This window comes from Nilaparvata lugens, chromosome 1 (genome assembly GCF_014356525.2).
Source record: "Nilaparvata lugens isolate BPH chromosome 1, ASM1435652v1, whole genome shotgun sequence".
NCBI classification, from domain to species: Eukaryota; Metazoa; Arthropoda; class Insecta; order Hemiptera; family Delphacidae; genus Nilaparvata; species Nilaparvata lugens.
Genome location: NC_052504.1, coordinates 76,866,611 through 76,886,875, shown reverse-complemented (window position 1 = coordinate 76,886,875; position 20,265 = coordinate 76,866,611). Strand labels below are relative to the sequence as shown.

The 20,265-nt window shown below is 32.5% G+C and overlaps 2 protein-coding genes across 2 annotated transcripts; one reads left to right on the top strand and one right to left on the bottom strand.

Moving 5' to 3' along the window:
- Positions 1–1,814: 1,814 nt before the first annotated feature.
- LOC111064219 (28S ribosomal protein S31, mitochondrial) lies at positions 1,815–19,024 on the bottom strand. The gene is made up of 7 exons (XM_022351911.2): positions 18,823–19,024; positions 16,081–16,285; positions 12,039–12,138; positions 11,240–11,429; positions 9,324–9,491; positions 5,960–6,186; positions 1,815–2,123 (listed from the first exon to the last, which is right to left on the bottom strand). The coding sequence occupies exons 1-7, from the start codon at positions 18,852–18,854 to the stop codon at positions 1,876–1,878; spliced, it is 1,170 nt and encodes a 389-aa protein (XP_022207603.2). The 5' UTR covers positions 18,855–19,024; the 3' UTR covers positions 1,815–1,875.
- On the top strand, positions 13,235–14,136 carry LOC111064220 (alpha-crystallin A chain). The gene has a single exon (XM_022351912.2). The coding sequence runs from the start codon at positions 13,357–13,359 to the stop codon at positions 13,885–13,887; it is 531 nt and encodes a 176-aa protein (XP_022207604.2). The 5' UTR covers positions 13,235–13,356; the 3' UTR covers positions 13,888–14,136.
- Positions 19,025–20,265: the final 1,241 nt, after the last annotated feature.

The following is a 20,265-nucleotide window of genomic DNA, read 5'->3' as shown; positions in this document are numbered from 1 at the left end:
ATCTTTTCAGCATACTTCATTTTCAGCATACTTTCAGCATACTTCATTTTATTAATCAATTATTAATTATTTGATCTTATCTACCTATATAATTATTCTACTTTATAAATTTTCTGTTTTTTTTTTTCTCTTAAATATTCATATTGATTAAAACTTTCACAATATTTCCATTAATAAATAAATCCTTAGTTTAAATAATGAAATTAACGTTTTGGTAGAGAGTTAGTGGGGAGGATATTTTTAATATTCTTTCCGAAGAATGGACATTGATATGTCCAAACCTCCGCCAATTTATGTAGATGCATAACAATATAATTATTATCTACAGTTATTATATTACAAATTGCTTTTTTCATATCATATACAGTTCAACAATTATTTTCTTAGTCTATATAATGTAAATTCATCTATAACTTTGCTGTATTGTAAGCTATTGTATATAAGTGTATAAGACAGTATATATTGTAATCTACATAAATAAAGTACTCAATCAATCAATCAATCAATCAATCTCACTCGCCATTACCCACGCACAAGCAAAAAGATCGATCATGTGGGTATCATGCGCAATATAAAAATAAAACTTTATAGCATTAAAAATTTCAAAATTCAATAATCTGTTGATCGTTCCACGTTTCATTCAAGAAAGTATAAAAATGACGGCAGCGCTCACTATCACACTCCAAGTTGATTAATGATTGAAAGAATAAGACGTTGATATTGTCAATACCACTATATTTATTCAAATAAAAATCTGGTGTGGCGCACTCACACAACTTTCCTTGCCGTTATGAAAATTGATCACATGACGCTTAGATAGTGTTCACGCGCATCTCAAGTCTACTATTCAAAGATCTTAGCCAGCTGGTGACAGGACAATAGCGCTGGAGACACACGAGGTCTGCTATCTCTTCATAGTGAATGATTTAATAGAATCAACAGTTACCAACAGTTTGCAATAGAAATAAAAACATTTTCTCGAATTTCGAGCTTATTTTAAATTTTAGGTGAAAAAGTTACTGAGCATTAATTGTAGAGATTTTCATGTTCAATCTTTTCCATTCGGAATTTTTTGTTTAAATTGTATCTGAAGCCTGATAATTAGGAGTCTAAAATGAAACTTTGCATAGATGGGGCGGAGCTCCTGAAATTTTTACAGGTATGGGACTTGTGACAGTTGATAAAGCTTATCAATGAATATTTTAGTTATGAATTTGATAAAAATCAATGGAGCCGTTTTTGAGAAAATCGCGAAAAACCCTGTTTTTGACAACGTTTTCGCCATTTCAGCCGCCATCTTGAATGGCATTTGATTGAAATTGTTCGGATCCTTATATTGTAAGGACCTTAAGATCTAAATTTCAAGTCATTCCGTTAATTGGGATTTTTTTTTGAATAAATATAGTGGTATTGACAATATCAACGTCTTGTTCTTTCAATTATGGATAAATACTTAGAAACTTGTAAAGCCAAGATATTTGGATTATAACATACGTAGGATCAATAGTTTGATGGACAAAGTTGTGACCAGAGCTGTGAGTATTAGAAATGAGGGCACCTATTTTTCTGGTATGGGCAAAGATGAATATTATACTATAGAATATGGAATTATTATACTATGATACTATGGAATTATTATTATACTATGTATTAGCATACATAGATCCAAAAACCCCATTTACAGGAGGTCATAGAGAATACATAGAGAAATAAATGAATAAATAAATAGAAGAGTGTAATACACATCACTGTGATGAGTTAATCAGCACCAGTAGGTAGATAGGTAGTAGTGAAAAAGGAACAAAACTCACCAGTATCTCATAAACATTTAAGATGGATCAACTTTTTCTAACACTAACTACAAACATTTCATCACTAAACTTCAGGCTGGATGTCACCCGCACCAATTTCTTTGATCATTTCTCGTTTTCTAACAAAGAAGTCCCTGAACCAGTCGATGTATTCTTTCTTTTCTTCGACACTTAGCCAGTAATTCTTTGATAGTCCAACACAAACAAGTTCCATGAAGTTGCGAATCGGGCCCTTGTCTGGACACCAACCCTCCAGGTGATGCTCAAGATGAACATGCTCAGAGAAGTACACCTGCTTCTCTTTTTCCAATCCTGAAAAATATAATTAATGTTGCACCAATTATAACAAAATTTGAAAAAAAATGATAAATACACAAATGATGAATCCTCACATAGAGTAAGACAGCTTTAATAATATCTATTTGATTCAAAATTTGCTAGTTGTTCTGACATTTAAAGAGTGTGGATTATTTTTTGGAGTAGTGTATATTTATAGTCCAGTCAATGAGAGATTTTAGAGGGATAAGTTTGGAACACAATTTTGCCCCGCAGCTCTTATAAGGTTAGTAAGGGGTAACATATGAAAATTCCTCACTCCTACCCCCTGTGCTGAGGGGGTGGGGGTGGTTTGAAAGTACCACATTTTGGTTTTTTGCATACATCTCGAACAATATTAGTCCAGTCACTATATACATTGGTGCATGAAATTTATATTGTAGTTCTGATTTTTAATATATTATTTGGGTAAATAAGAGAAGTCAAGAGCCAATTTAATCATGCAAAATTTCCTTGAGCTAGATACAGAGTGGCCCAAAACCTCGTATTTTCGGCTCATTTTCCAGTTTTCAGCTATTTCTGCTAATCTCGTAATCGGACAAAATTTGCACTCGACTTTTTTCAGATCATAAAATTCTGAATAGAATGAGATTATTCGGAACTCTCAAATTATTCGAATCTCCAATGAGTACTGAGTTATGATTTTTCAAAAATGAGTGAAATTTGAAGAAAAAATCAATTTTGATGAATTTTAGTTTTTGATCAACAATATCTTCCGATTGCTACCATTTAGATGTGTAATTCAAAATCCCTCTGGGCGTATTTTTGAACTCATTTTTGAAAAATCATAACTCAGTACTCATTGGAGATAGAGAGTTCCGAATGATCTCATTTTATTCAGAATTTTATGATCTGAAAAAAAGGCAAGTGCAAATTTTCTGTCCGTTTACGAGATTTGGCAGAAATAGCTGAAAACTGGAAAATGAGCCGAAAAACGAGGTTTTTGGGCCACTCTGTATCTAGCAAACAAGGAAATTTTGCATGAATAAATTGGTTCTGGACTTCTCTTATGTACCCAAATGATATATTAAAAAATCAGAACTACAATATAAATTGCAAGCACACCCCCTTTTTTACGTCTATATTGACTACAAAAGCTGGAATACAATTTTTAGTGAAATACAAAATTAAAGATTACAAATTAGAAACCTACAAGTTTCATTTGTAAAATTTTCCCATATCTCTTCTAGTTTTCTTGGTATGAGCTCTCGTAGATGTCACACTTTGAAGAAAACCCCTTCCGGCTCTCCATAGAGAGCATATATTCTCAAATTCCAAACAAAGCTGCGAAGTCAAATATTGTGTTCCAAACGTTCCCTCCAAATTTCCCTGTCAATTGATATATTGTTGTTAAACTGAAGATTTTACACTTAACACTATAACGGCTTCAACAATCGTAGGGCGATGCGTAAAACAATACATAAAATTGAAGAGGATATGATACTCTATGAGCTCATGATTAGCACGGATTTTTTCAATCCGTTGGAAATTTATATGGTCAAAAAGATGAAAAAATCGGAGCCGGAAGGGGTTTTTTCAAAATGCGACAACTTTGAGTGCACATACCTAGAAAACTAGAAGAGATATGGGAAAATGTTACAAATGAAACTAATAGGCTAATTTGTAATCTTTAATTTTGTATTTCACAAAAATTTCCGAAAGGCGCATATTGTTCAATATATGCAAAGAACCAAAATATGGTACTTTCAAACCACCCCCATCCCCTTAACACAGGGGGAAGAAGTGAGGACTTTTGATATGTTTACCACCTTACTATCCTTATAAGAGCTGCGGAGTCAAAAATTGTGTTACAAACTTTTCCCTCTATACCTTTTTTTGAGCATTCGTTGCCTAGACTAATATGAAATTGGATAATTTTTGGGCATGAGTCTGGGGTGCCTATCCTTATTTCAGTTTATTTATTTATTCCATTATTTAATACAATAATTGTATTATTATTACAAATCATATAGCAATGACTGGGAGAGAGCAACAGGCTTAGCCAAAAACTTCTTTTTCCAAATTTCATAAACAGAACATTTCCAAAAGATATAGGTTAAATTTCTCTTTCAAGAATGTTCGAGTTCAATTTTCTGTCCAAAAACTAAAAATTTTTTATTCAGTCCAATGACATCGGAACTCTATTAGAATTCAATATATTACTTAATTAATAATAACCGAAAACTTGAGAAAAATTTAGTTATTTCAGAAAATTAACGAGAGTGAAAAACTGCCTTCCAGAGAAATGTTTCTCTGCGTTCCAGAGAAACACTTTTTTGACCATGAAAGAAGATACCTAATATCATCACTTTGGCTTTGTGACAATATCACCAATGTGTCATATGATAATATCATCAATTTGTGCACAATGTGAAAAATAAATAAAGCAATAAAAATAGTAAGATAAGGAACTGAAGATTCAATGCATGTCAATTAAGCTGCATAACATTTTTATTCAACTCAAATGATATTATTTTGGAAGTCAGCTCTTCAAATGGTCACCCATACAACGGGAGTAGCTGGCACATGGATCTTGACTTATTTTATCGATAGCTTATCAGCGCAACCACAGAGTCAACCGCTTCTTTTTTGTCAATTTACTTTCAGAAAACAAAACAATTACACGGAAGGTTACTATAACAGATGGACCAGAAAAGTTTTAAAAGTCAACTTCCTCTCTAAAAATACGAGAAAAAATATATTATAACGAAGCTGATTGAGTTGTCAAAGAAATGTCTACACCTAAGAACGAGAGGCATCGTGTAAACTGGCTGTCCAACATGAATGAGCTGTTTAATTTCGAAATTCTAATTTTCATTCGTACCTATAATTTTTATTCATTCATAACTCTACCTTCATTCATCCCATCATCATCATCATCACCTAGGCTTAAAATACTTCTAGAAAGTCGTCTTTGTAAAATAATAAATAAATAAATGAACGTGGGAACGGGATCATACAATTTCAAGTTGGGAGATCATCAAGTGCAATACAAAATAGGTGAAGGGAAGAGGATTTTTGTAACTTCAGGGGACGAACTTATTTGAAAAGAAAATTCAGATGATCTTAAAGAATGGCTTGACGTTAACTTGATCAATTGAATTGAATCATCAATTACTGAATCTGATTTCAAATTTGTGAAAGGTGCCTTCTAGTTACAATAAACCTAGTTTGATTTCCAATAATTTCGGCATTATAAAAATTTGGTTGGAATGATTTATTAGTTGAATAATTTCAGCAACATTACTAAAGAAACATACTTTCTTTTTGAATGTTGACTGTTGAAATATGAGCACATTTATTAAAAATGGAAAAGTATAGAAGTGAGATTGAGCAAATTTAATAAGATTTTATATGTGACAGTTTAACATTATATAGATAACAAACAAACGATTTCATAATAAATGGAAAAGTAGGCTATGAGAGCAAAATTAAGGAAATTTCATGAGAATTTATGATAGTTACACATTATAAAGTTAATAAACATTAACGATACATTAACAGTAATATATGTATGTATCAATAATTGAATAAATAAATAATTGATAATGTACTTTACTATTACATGTTTTTTTTAGTTGGGTAATTTTTGATAATTTCATGAGAACTTATGATAGTTACACATTATATAGTTAATAAACATTAACGAAACATTGACAGTAATATGTATGTATCAATAATTGGATAAATAAATAATTGATAATGTACTTTACTATTACATGTTTTTTTTCAGTTGGTTAATTTTCAATATGTTCATTACTTTCAACAGTAGAAAATAAGAATTATCGACTGATGAATAGATAAAGCTTTACCTTGTTCGTTATCAATGGGGAAGTGCCAAAGCATTCCCTTGTTCGTCCACTGGATCATTTCTTCATAGATGTTGGTGGGAGGCTGAGTCACGGCTAATCGAAGCTCTCTTTTGGCGCATTTGTCCCAAACGTCAAGTTTCACTTCATTACTGACTGCCTCAGCTTTCAAATCTTTGAAGAAACCGAATGGTTCTCCACCGAAAAGATTGATGCTTTCCACAGTCCTCCTGAATAACAAACATCATACTCAAATTATCACTTATTCTCCTTTTTTATTCAGTTTTACAGTTGAAAAGGTGAATGATTATATTATTATACAAAGTTGGTGGAAATGATGGAAACAGCTTAATATTTCTTTTAAAAGGATAATTTGACAGTAGGTTTCGTTGGGGATCCCATTTGAATGGAAAAATTACTTTTCTGTCGCATCAAAATTTTGGTCCGCCATCTAGGAACCATTTTAGATCCAACTTCATTTTTTTAAATGAGAAGGAGGTCATATGATATATGATTTCGATACAGAATTTCAAGAGAAAAAAAAAGACGAAAACCGCACATCGATATCTCAAATAGTTTCAAAGTTATTCACCGACGACTCTGTATATAATTATAATTATATTTGTGTGAAAGTGAGAGTAGAAATCTGATTTTTATCAATAAGGAAACGAGAGTAAAAAACTGCTTTTCAGATAAATGTTTTACATTTTTGTAACCATGAAAGTAGAGACCTGATATCATCATTGGTCCGAGATTCAAAATTAGCGAAGAAAGCATTCTGATTTTTAAAAGCATTCCTACAATGAAAGAGAATTTCTAGTCCGGTCCAAAAAAAAACAATAATGCTTGTTTTCTTATTCTCTTCACACTAGATGAGATCAGACCCAGTAAGATTTGATTTGATTAAATTTTCTCCCTGGAGACTCTTTAAAGAGTATAGGAAATCGTCAAGGACTATTTGTCAAAAAATAAAGGAATACATATAAACATATATTATATACATCACATTCCACAATGTACATTGCAATTTAATCCTCCCAAAAGCCTCATTCTCCATCCATAAATTCTTGAATACTGTAGTAAACCCCGTTTGCTAAATATTTTCTCAATAGCTTTTTGAAAATATCCTTATTCTCATTTTCTCTCAAAGCTGACGGCAGTTTACTCATAAATTTCATACCCATATAAGAAGGCTTATTTTCATACTGAGCTGTCCTGTGGTAATGTGCAGAAAATTTACTCTTATTTCTAGTGTCATAATTATGTATGTCACAGTTTCTTATAAATTTTTTATCTCTTATATACATGATCACTTCGAAAATGTACAGTGCAGGCACAGTTAGTAGTCCTAAATCTTTAAAATACTCTCTGCAGGACTCTAATGGCTTAAGACCTTTAATCGCTCTCACAGCTCTCTTTTGCATTCTAAAGATTCTATCTAAATTTTTGAGACTGGAGCCCCCCCAAACCAATATTGCATACCGAATATGTGACATTATGAAGACATGATATACTGTACATGTTAAGATAGTGTTCCCAGTACTTAATCTTGAAATCTGCCTGAGTGCATACACTCCAGATGATATTTTACAGCACAAATGATCAATATAGTTATCCCAAGACAAGTTCTGGTCCAGCAAGACACCTAGAAATTTCACAGACAGAGGTTGTTCAACATTCACTACATTTATTTGAACGTTTATCTCTTCAAGATCTCTATAATTATTTCTATGTTTGAGCTGCAAGAACTGCGTTTTAGTTTCGTTCACTTTGAGGTTAAGTTGACTGAGGAATTGGGCTATGGCATGTACATTGACAAAAGTATCTAATTCTAATTTTTCTGCCTCCTTTGCACTACAAATGTAGGATGTGTCGTCAGCATACATCAAAACCTTACCACTTGTTATTATTTGTGGTAAATCGTTAACATATAAAATGAATAATAATGGTCCGAGGATCAAACCCTGTGGTACACCTGTTTTTATTCTAAGATTATTTGATCTGTATTTAATTTTTTGCCCATTTTCCTCTCTAGTCATCTCCACACACTGACTTCTACCCACAAGATAGGATTTGAACCACTCAAGCTCCACATCAGTCACTCCCACTTATTCCAACTTTTTTAACAAGATAGTGTGGTCCACACAATCGAATGCTTTGCTCATATCGAGAAAAACTCCCACTGCCCTTTCACCATTATCCATTCTATCTATTACATTCTCCACAAGAGACGCAATGGCTGACCTGGTTGATTTATCCTTCTGAAATCCATGTTGCTCGGATGATAAAATTCCATTTCGAAACAAATGCTCCACAAAACGAATTAACATTGCTTTTTCATAGATTTTACCCAGTGCATTCCCTATAGTGATTATAGGGTCGAAAATTATTTGCCAGATTTTCTTCGCCACTCTTGTGGATTGGCACTATCTTCGACTCTTTCAATTTCTGAGGAAATACACCACACTCCAAGGACTTATTCACCAATACTGTTAATGGAGCAATTAAGATGAGGATACAATGCGACATTATGTGTTTGCTTTCTCCAGAGAATCAGATCTGATCTAGATGTAGAGAAATTCTGCTTCTAACGGAAGAGAAGGCTCAGTCAATTGATTTGTTAATATAATATAAGAGCAATATAAACTATTATAAATTAGAACCCGTTATAAAATCGATGATAGAAGGATAAGAGAAGCATAAACAATTAATGCATTAGTGATAGTTGAACAAGAATTGCAGTTGGAATTTAACCAATCTTGCTCGGCTCCAATTTCAACCATTTTATAGTATTTACTAACACCTCTTGTTATGATGCTGCACGTTTTAATCTGCGCCAAACGTGGCAACACTGAGATATACCAGTTATGAACAATAATCAATAATACAATGGACAATTCTTAATATTACATAGAAATGTATCTCAATATATACAATTAAGTTATTTATTATTTACATACATTCATATCAAAACTATTCAACATTAATTCAATATATGATTACATAGTATGAATATCTGTGACTCTGGCTTGTTCGTTCGTTCAACCAAAGAAGCCAGCCAAAACTACAGTTCATCCTACTTCAATATTCTTTACTTTTGTTATGTGCAATAAGTTTGAATTAATAAGCACACATTAACTTCATGGTGTTTTCTTCATTTAACAAACATAACACCTCTTATTATGGAAGCCTAATTATTCATAAGAAACATTCATTCTTCGCACAAAATTAGCCTAGTCAAGGTTGAGTATTAGAGAGGACTCGTAGTTCTACCTCGACCGAATATAGAATATATATTTTCATTATTCTTAAACTTTTTCAACTTTCAAACCTTGTTTGAGAATGTTTAGGAGCAAAAAAGACTTACGTCCGGTCAAAAGACATTGGCCTCCGTGGTCGCTGCTGAGGCCGTTGACTTCCATCCTTCTGCTGATGACGCATCATGCTGCGAACTTGGTCTGCACGTGATTGGAATTGAGGAGCTGCATCTGGTTTCGTCTTCGTTCTATCAATCTTCATTTCAGACAGAAGTTCACTGAAAACAGTATGAATTCACTAAAAGTTTCCAAAAAAAATACCTCTCAAAATTAATACTCGAACTGAGATTAATCTTTGTCTCAATTCACCATAAAATTTTAGATGAGATTTCAAATTTATTGTAAACATGTTTGCAATTGGAAATTTCTTTGTTGTACTCTTCACTCATACTTTTCCATTGATAATAAGCGAGAATATTTTACTCTTCATCAACAATCGAAAATACTGATATGGAAAGTACTAGTGCATTTAAAATTGAAACCCTTTAGTATTGCCGGGGAGAAAAGTGGATGAAATAGAGTTCGTTTTCAATCCATTACTGTAATAGATCTAGTTAATCAAGATATCTATTTTTTATTGAAGATTTGTTAGTTTATAAAGTGTAAATTGTTATTTTAATAAGTAATAGTAGGTTAACCTACAATTTAATTCAGACTGTAGTATAAATTTGAGAAGGGGCAGTTTTGGGCATAAGCCTGTTGTGCCTTCTCACATAAGTGTAATAATAATTGTTCATGACTGAATAAATAAAAAATAAAATTGATATAATATAATGTAAAAAGTTTGTTCTGGACTTGTGTAAAACAGAGGACACCTTTTTTCGTTGTATGATGAAATAAAACCAGCAGCAAATTTTACAAGGTTATTTTCTCGTCAAGGTTCAATGTAACAAATTATTAATAGTCATCCTTTTAACCGAATTAAAATATCTAAGAGAAGTTTTGAAGAAAGTAGGATGCTCGCTGTTCACTGTATGGAATTGATCGACTGAAAACAGTTTAAAGCTGCAGAATAAAAAATAAATTTAGTATGTTATATGTCGAGGTGTTTGAGCACAATCAACAAAATCTCTCAATCACTAAGGCCCGGTTTCCGAGCTCGGGATTTAGCCAAGTTCTAGACTTGAAACAGCTGGAGTTGGAAAATTGGCTTTTCGAAACGGGGCGTAGTCGCAGTCCAAGTTCAAATTAAATTTCGAAAAACTAGAAAATTGAACACAAAATAAAATAAAGAGAAAAGAGTGTAAAGTTTCAGCTAGCCTATTTTCAATCATTTAGGAATGTTTCATTTCGTCAAGGAGAAACTTTTCCAATTATAGAAATGAGAAAATAAAGATTATCATAAAAACTGCGACTACGCCCCGTTCGGAAAGCAAATTTTGTGACTCCAGCTGTTTAAAGTCTAGAACTTAGCTAAATCCCGAGCTCAGAAACCGGCCCTAAAACTTATATTATTCTATAAAATATTTATTCATGATCAAATTTTATTCAATTCAAATAATATGACTATCAAAAAATAGTTACATATCAAATATATTTGTATGAATATGAATTCAAAATATAGTTATTTTCATTGATTTCCATAACAATTGATGTTTTCTTCTGTCAAATCGAAGTTTGAATAAGCAATTAAGCTATGTAGGAGAAAATAGTTTTTATCCAGGTGGAATCATCGTCGATAATGAAAAAGAATTAGCCTATATTACAGAAATATATAAACTAAATTTAGGTATTGTTAGTAATATAGGTACTGTAATATTTCATGAATTGAAAAAACCGCACGATATAGGACCAAATGTGAAAATCAAGATATCGATAATAATTATTGTGATTGTTGATAAATGATATGTTTAAGCAAACTTACTTGTGAAGTAGCTAATTGAAAATATAATTAACTGAAATAACTATAATTAAATATGAATAACTGAATCATGAGAGTGGATTCAACTCAACCAATTCATGTCACCTGAGTGATAGAGCTCCAAGATCCTGTTTAGTATCTTCGTCTGGGTGATGTTTTGATTTAGAAGGTTTTCCACTGTCATCAGTTGCTGTTTTCTTGAAAAGAAGCTTCTCCAACAATTCCATTTCAGTTTGTTTGACATCTCCTCCAAGATCTTCAGCAACCTCTTTAGCTGCAGTAGCAAGTTTTTCACCTAGAAAAATAATATGTTCATGGAACATTCAAAATGAAAATGCAGTAAAAATAAGAATAGATTTTGTGGCAACTGTTTATTGCAAGACAATATCAATTTATCCTAATTGTATATTTGTTTGAAATTTCAAATGGATTTTGTTTCAATAGAAGTTAACACAAGAACATCACAGTTGAATTGGATATTAGCAAACATTATTAGACTCACACAAAGCATTAAAGACTCACTCACGAAGAATTAATAACAGTTATTTAGTATTCCTAGTAAAACATGTATTGAAATGTTTATTTACGCGTAAATGTACAAAAATAGCACAATAGATGCCAAGCACATTAAAATGAGAAAAATACTAATAAAAAACATTAATTAGCAATGAGAATGAGAAAAAAACAATTTTCATTTGATCTGAAAGTTTTGGAAATCAGAGTGACTCACACGCCAAAATATACTAACTTGATTTCCACAAAGTTAATATGCAAACTTGATTTCCACAGTAAGAGTAGCTTATTCATTTTATTAAGAAATAAAAAAATTGAAAATTATAAAAAATTTCTACACTTGGAATGAATTTGAATTGGATTGACTGTATTGAAAAATTATTATAATTACCGTATTTCTTCTCGTTTTGCTTCTCCAAGTACTCTTGTCTCTGTATCTGTCTTGGCTTGGCTAGATTTAATTTCTCCTGAAGAGGCATATTTTTCTCTTCCTAAGATAAAAAAAAACATTAGTAAGCAAACAAAACTCTTAATTCCAAAACTCGTATCAATTTTTAAAGTAGATTTAATATGTATTTAATGTTATTATTAATTGTAATGGTTTACAATTGGTTCCACTTATTTAACTCTTGAAAATGAACTCGAATCTATATATTTTCAAAGTTAGATAAAGTCCCTCCAGCCCATGGAGATAACATTGTCTATTAGTTTCAAAACATACATCTTTATTAAAATGAAGAAGTTTATTAAATTTTTATATCGAAAAATACTCTTTAAACATTGCAGAATTCAATAAAAATATTACAAGTGATTTCTTTCAACTTAAGAATTGATTTAAGAATTAACAATTTTAACTCCCAAAAATGGTAGAGTGTTTCAATTCAATTTTAAATAATTATCCTATTAATTCCAAATTCGATTATTTAGAAGTTCGTTCTATCGTTATTGGAATGCCTACAATTTGATGCCAAAATTGAATTCGTTGACATAATTGATGGCATTTAATGAATCGAAAATATTCTGAATATTTATAAATTTTCACTTATCAAAACTTTTATTTCTTATCTCCTACAAGTAATTTTCAATATCAGCCAATAAGAAATTTAGTGAACTGCAAAAAATAAACGAAACATTGAATATATCCTAGAACAGATAACTTTAGATGATTGAAACAATTTATTTCTCTTTCGATTATTTTGTTTAATGTAATGCATCGTAGCCATTGCATTCTGTTTCAATTTCAACAAGAAATCAGTCAATTAACTATCCAATTTGTGTAGTCAAACATTTTTATTGTTAATATAATTATCGTAGAATACAGTATTAGTAACAGACATCAGACTATTTGTTGAAAAAATAATCTGCATTGATAATCCTATCAAATCCAAGACTATTTATTAGAAGTCGTAAACGATTTAGACGCGATTATTCGGTTTCGAGGATAATTCTAGAGTATTCTACCACTTTGAAGAACTTGAATTAGCCGCCGAAAAGAGAACAGGCGTATCGACCAATAGCAAGCGCTTTCTCGAAGCATCCACGAGCTGTGATTGGCCGAGCGTGTTCCAGATCTTTCCCACACATTCGAGGCAACGTTTGAATCCTATAAATACGAACGTCGAGTCGAATCAGCTATCAGTTGAAGAAAATTGAGAAATTCGCTTGCGGTTTGAAAGTTATATTCGTAAATTTCGATAAAACTCGGCATCATGTCGTTGTTTCCGTACGTGATCCGTGATTTCATGAAAATCTTGAACCATCCGACAGTCTACGATCAATATTTCGCGCTACGTCCTTCAGTATTCCGTTTTATGAACGTTCCTCTTCAAGTCACTCATCATAATCAACGAGCTCAAAGATGTCTTGAAACCGAGGACAGCCGAATACCCAACATTGAGGAAGACAAACACAACTTCAAAATGAATGTGGACGTGCAACAGTTCAAGCCAGAAGAAATTTCAGTGAAGCTGTCAGGAGACAATATTGTGATTGAAGGCAAGCACGAAGAACAACAGGACAAGCAAGGATTCATCTCTCGACACTTCTGTCACCGCTACAAATTGCCAGAAAATGTGGACATTGAGAAGGTGCAAACAGAACTGTCATCTGACGGAATTCTATCACTCATCGCACCGAAAATAATCAGTGAAATCGACAACAACGAGCGTCATATTCCCATCAAACATACCAATCAGCCAGCTCTGAAGCAGAAGCCACAGGAGGAGAAGATAAAGGCCTAACCATCAACCTCACAATCTGCATTTAATACCGGTAATTCTTATGTGAATAAGAAAGTGTACACCAAAGCTATAATTCCTTCTTAACACTAGAAGCTGAAGACTGGAGTATACTTTTATTAAAAGACTGTTTATTCAAGAAATAATATTTCATCAATTTTTTGTAAAATCATTTCCTAGTCAATATCAATTCAACATGTAAATTTAATTTAATGCTAACTTGTAATCCAATAAAAATAGTGACAACAAGTAGCCTATGTATATTCATTTTCCCAGTCCTACTCTTTCAAATTAAGTGCGAATGCAAAGTTATGAAGAAATGACCATTCAAAAATAATATTTGGAGTAATGCAATGTGAAATTGCATTGACAATATTTATTGAGTTGCTAAAATTTCAAAGCCAAAAAGAAAAGAGTTACCGTAGTTCTTCATAAAATTATAAATATTTTTTTAGACCGATTATTTGAATGAAAATTTAATTAATTAGAATAAGTGAGACATTTTGACTACCGTAAGACATTTTAATCAACAAAGACTATCATTTATCATACTGTATTTGTAGTTTCTCTTGGACAGAATTTCAAGAAAATATAGTGAGGTCCACGTTATAAAGACAGTATTTGATTAACTTATGTGGATATTCTTGTCTATCATTTGACAAAGCAGATAGCGCTATCCTTTTCTACCTCGGCAACGTTGCCAGTTTTTTTACTAATGTAAAAATATAATGAATCTACAAAATATTCAATCTCAATTATGAAAATTTATTATTTAGTCATTGAAAAGTAAATTTTCTTGACGAAAAAAATATATACACGATTATTTTACTGATATACCTACTGATTATTTAATACAAGATTGAACAGTTAATATTACATCCGTATTAGCTATCCTCTATAGAAGGAATGGATCTGACCGCGAACCACACGTTAACGTCACACCTCCAAGGCTTGGAGGTGGTTGCCACTTGGAGAATCGGCAATGCTTTCCTACGTACTTTTTTCTCCAATGTCATTATAACGTAGACCTCACTATAAAACTATGCAGCAGGTCAAGGTAAAGTATGGAGTTAACCAATTTTATCCTAGAGGTACAATATGGTCACACCAAACAAGCAGTGGAAAGATGAGTGGTACGTTTCACCAGTTGTTTTTACGAGTTGGAAAACTAAAAGAATTCTTGCTAGAAAAACAGATTAGGTTAGGTTGAAGCCACAATCTCATGGTTAGGTTCGTAGGTTTCGTACTCTGCAGACAATAAAAAAGCAGATAATAATTATTAAACAGATAATCAGACATTCTTGTGATATCTTTGACTATGCACTTTGCAAGCGTAGATCGTGAACAGATACTTTTTGAGAGAGATTTTTAGGCATTCTGTCGGAAGTTTAAGGTTTAGAAGGCCAATTTCCTGAATGAAGTATTTTAATGCATATTGCACAGAATCATTACACGAAAAATTTACTTACCATCGAAAATTCATGTTTTTGTACTAAGCGAATATACTATCACTTACTAATCTTCATTTTTATATTTAGATTTTCATCCTTGAAAAGCAATGTACTGATTCGGCTTATAGAATTTGCAGAAAATAAGCCATGACGATAGGCGGCATCTCGATAGCTAAATGTGCAATTCTTTACAGGCGTCTCGAGACGCGTGGTTAGAGCCGTCAAGGCTAGAGCACATAACCTATAAATTCATTGGATTCGATTATTCAAATATGCATCGTAAAAACAATATAGTAACTACATCAAGCAATCATACAGTAAAATCAACACTTCTAATAAATCTATCACCATAACTTTCATAAAACATAAAAATCCAATAAGTCAATCCAAGTTATGTGCTCTAGCCATGACGGCTCTAACCACGCGTCTCGATACGCTTGCTTATAGCCGCGCATCTAGAGAAGAAAGGAATTGCACCTTTAGGTGGCATTCTACAGGAAAAACTATAGAAATTTCCTAGCAATAACTAGAACTCTTTCTAATTCTAGACTTTCTCATGTTATTAAGAGGAAGACATAAATTTAATGATTTACTTGATGAGACAAAATCAGGTCAATTATAGTACAATGAAATTGTATTTAGTAATAAGTACTATGCTTAGAGCGAGTTAACGTTATTTAGTAATACAAATCAAATTAATTGATACTGGCTCAAATATTCTTTAAAAATGGAAATAGCAGCATACCTCCACCATTCTTTGCAGCAAGGAGCTTAGTTTCTGGCTCACGTTTCCTGGCTGCTGAGTTTGCTTCTTATTCTTTGCTTTTTCATCATCAGAGTCACTGTCGGAAGAAGACGACGAAGTTGACGAGGATGCGCTTGAATCAGGTGGATCTTTCTTAGTTAGCCAAACCGAGCTTGATAATATTGTTCTCTTGCTTGTTATGTTACTGAAAAAAGAATACAATTAAATTAGAAAAAGGCTATCATTTGCGGTTAATATACTACTCATACTCTTTAATATCACTAAGCAAAAAAGGTTGGTATTTTTTACTAACAACATGCCAGTCGAATAAACGAGTAAAGAATTCAAGTGCAGAGGCAAAAACGCTTATAGAGTGATGGGTAATATCTCAGATTCAACCCTGTTTATTTAGTATATGGTAATAGGAAGTTGAGGCAGACCTATGGCTGCAGGATAGTGAGATGGACCTAGTGGCAATCAAAGCAACAGGCTGGGAACAAAAAGTGATTGTGGGAGCAGTGCTGGCAAATTGTGTAGAAAACTCAGGTTCACTTCGGACTGCAGCACTTAGAGAAGAAAAAGGCTTTTATTCGAATGACACAAAAAACCCCAGGAATATCCTGGTCTAAACCAATAAATAGATCTTTCCATTTAAAATTTACTTCTTTGCCATGTTTTGAGAATTTTGAAAAGTGAGTTATGAATAGCATGAAATGTTTGGCAGTTTGCAAATTTCTACTAAAGTTTAAACGTTTTCACTAAGTTTAAGTTCTAACGAGAGGCTCAATATATGGGTGCTTGCTATAAATACAATAAATTTTAGAATAGGCCTACATGAAAATTACCGAGCATTCGTTTTGTTTTATGATGCAAAGCATAAAAAGTATCAATGACAATTTAAAAGCGTCTATGTTGAAGATTTGGATAGCTTCAATATAAAACATTATTTATAAAATGGGATTTACGACTCGTATAACATCAGGCCAATAAACTGGATCGCTAGTTGGACACCAGAGAGCCAACAATGGTGATTGTGAGTAAAGTAAGCTGGGAGCCAGTGAAACACTAAGATTGGAGACTAGGCTGGTAACCCGTGTGACTAGTTGGCTGCAATAGAATGGGGTATTTGCTTACAAACCTCGTGTTACAGGTGCAATTAGAACTAATTCCTCCGACTTGCTCAGACAGGTGATGTCTCACTAATGTCCTAATGTAATATGATTAAGTTACATTATTCTCGAGTGTAACTGGTAATGTGGGTTGGAAATTCCTAGTGGGAAGGAACTTACGATTTGAAAATATTTCCCTTGCCAAGAAATTTTGGGAATTCATAAAGTTACTTTAAAATGGTTCAGATTGATCGATTTCAGCCACAATTGACATTATAATCAATAAATCATCCATTCATAGGAACAGTAAGTCGTTCAAAGATTACAAGATGGCATATAATTTGGCTAGAATTATTTAGCATGAGTCAGTGTTCACTTACAGGCCTATCGACAGTATCAATTTTAGATAGATAGTAAAGCTATGGTATCAATATAGATACTGGAATTCAATACAGTAGGCTACTATCGATTTTACTGATTTTCCCTCAAGTAAATTGTTTCCTTTTACTTTGTTCTGCATTTTGAATGTTTGAGTTTGAATTATTGTAGACTTTCTTCTGGAAAGTGATAGATTATAATACCATTAAACTTCTAGTGCAATACAAGTCGAAGTACATCCAAACGTCTGTTGACTATGGTAAAGTCAACAAAATCTATTATTTATTGGTATTGTTGTATTATATATTATAACATCTATAAGATATTATTGTACAGGTTGGATCTGTGACAATGGTAGCCTGTCTGGCAGACATTTGATATAAAACAAATTCAACTTTCAACATATTGATTTTCTTGACGGATAAAATATATTTATTTTTAACAAGAATCAGATTTACCGGTATCATGAAAGGCAGTGGCAAGGCAAAGATTTCCTTCTCCACTGCTATTATAAAGTGGACCTCAACATAGCCCAGGGGCAGCAAATCGTCAAATTCACTTCTACCCACATGGTGAGGAGGTCGAGGTACAGGTTTAGAGCGCGGCTCACCAAGAGGCCTACAATTCTAGTGCCTCAGCTTGATTCAAAGTATTATCACATTAGATGCGTATATGTGCAAGTACACGCGTGGTAATGCATGATCGATCGCACAGATGAGAAACAAAATATGGAAAGAGCAATGGGAACTCTCACACTGCGGACATGCACTTTGCTGGATGCGCTCAATGTGAGCAAGTTACAAATGGCTCTTTCTAAATTTTGTTCTCAGCTCATGCATTTTTTATTCGCTGCTCTATTTAAATTATCTTTCTATCATTATAAATTGTAATTTTCCAGTGGTTTATTAATTGTTTATTGAATGATGATGAACATGTTTATTTGTAAACACGACATGCATATTCTACCGTTAGTGGCCAGCATCCAATGTGATCATACAGCCAAGCCTGGTTCTATAGTGTCCCACTGGAGACCTACCGTAAGAAGGGTCTTGGATAACCTACAATATTGCCAACAATTTGGTTACCGTATTTTTTTATTTTTCATGGATGAGTATTAATAACAAACAAAAAAAATATTGAGGCAGAATAGTTTATTTATCTTCCCAATCATAAAATACTAAACTGAAATAAAATAGAAGAAACGAAAAAATACTGCAGTAAGGCAAAACTAACCTAAAAACAGAACTACAATTACCTTGTTAATAAAATACGTTGCAAGATCGGCATGGTAATTAAATTAATGTTGTAGAAAATATTTAACTTGAAATAAACTATGAGAAGGTATTTCAGAATAATTATCACATTTAGGCTGTAGTCTAGTTTTACGTTTGGATCATCGGCTTTTCGGCAAAGGCAATGTTATTAAAATTATTATCAAGTCTCGACTCTCGACTCGACTCTCAATACTCGATAATCTCTATTTTTGCGTCAAACTATCGATCTTGCGACACTTGATTTGCGAACTATTTTTTATATCGATATACTATCTGAGTCAATACACATACACAATACATTATTGAAAAATAATTATGGAGAATTCCGGTTTTCAAAAAAAAAAAAATGGATGTGATTTCTGAATTTCTGAAAAGTGGCAAACCTATAAAAAATTCTTCAGCTTACCCATTGCTTGATCCAGCTCCTTGAATACGTTAAAAACTTGTCGAAAGTGGTTGTTAGTATATTGGGTACATACAGAGCTGCAGGTGAGTATTTTGCCAACGAACTCAATTTCATAATAATATTCATTTTGTTTCTTTTCTGTTTAGGGCTACTTGTAATATAAACAAAAATACAAATACAAAGGGGAATTTATGCGTTCACTGTTCCACGTTTTGAAAAATGTAGAAACTTCATGGAATTACCAAACAAAAGTTGAAAACCCCAAAAATCAAGACAAAAAAAACAATAAGTATTTAAAAACTGTTCCAAAAGCAATATGTCATTTGAGGATATTTTCAAAATAAAATAATTTTCCATGTTTATGTCTGATACATTGTCTCCTGACTAAAGTCTGTGAGATATTACTTTTAACATGAAGAGAAGAAACCAATTTTTCCTCCCACAGTTTGCACAATACCTACTATTACTTCAGGCTCCACAACTGATCTCTAATAAACTATGACGTCATCACATGTAGATCCATGATCTACTGGCGGTAAGCAAGCGAAATAAGAGCGCTGATGCTTGTTATCACATCTGATATTGTAATCAACAAAATTAGAATTACAAATTCAATTTTCACGGTCTTCCATTTCAATGAAAATGGTTTGCTTATCATTCTTCTAATATTCGTTTGTGAAAAGTAATAATGAATTTGGGTTTATAAATCATGGGATACTGTTGTGTACCATGGGATATTGTTGCGGGAATTATAACAAGACTCCAAAAGTTTCGATCCGTACGCTATTTTCTTTTCCGAAAGATGAAACTTTGAACCGAGAATGGATACAAGCGAAAAGAAGAAAGAACTTTAATTCTACAAAACAACGGTTTAAATGAAGTGTAGAAGAACAGTGTCAATAAAGTGTGAGTGGAAAATTTAATAAAAGTGTAAATAAAATGTGAAATAACAGTGTAATTAGAGTGTGGAAGAACAGTGTAAATAAAGTGTGTGAGAAAACTTTTGAACTGATAAATT

Excerpts from the sequence above, each read along its gene's own strand:
- LOC111064219 (XM_022351911.2), bottom strand. The coding sequence starts at position 18,854 with ATGCCGATCTTGCAACGTATTTTATTAACAAG. Across the intron at positions 12,139-16,080 it reads TGCTGCAAAGAATGGTGGAG|GAAGAGAAAAATATGCCTCT; the intron begins GTATGCTGCTAT and ends TTTTTATCTTAG. Across the intron at positions 11,430-12,038 it reads GCAAAACGAGAAGAAATACG|GTGAAAAACTTGCTACTGCA; the intron begins GTAATTATAATA and ends TTATTTTTCTAG.
- LOC111064220 (XM_022351912.2), top strand. The coding sequence starts at position 13,357 with ATGTCGTTGTTTCCGTACGTGATCCGTGATTTCATGAAAATCTTGAAC.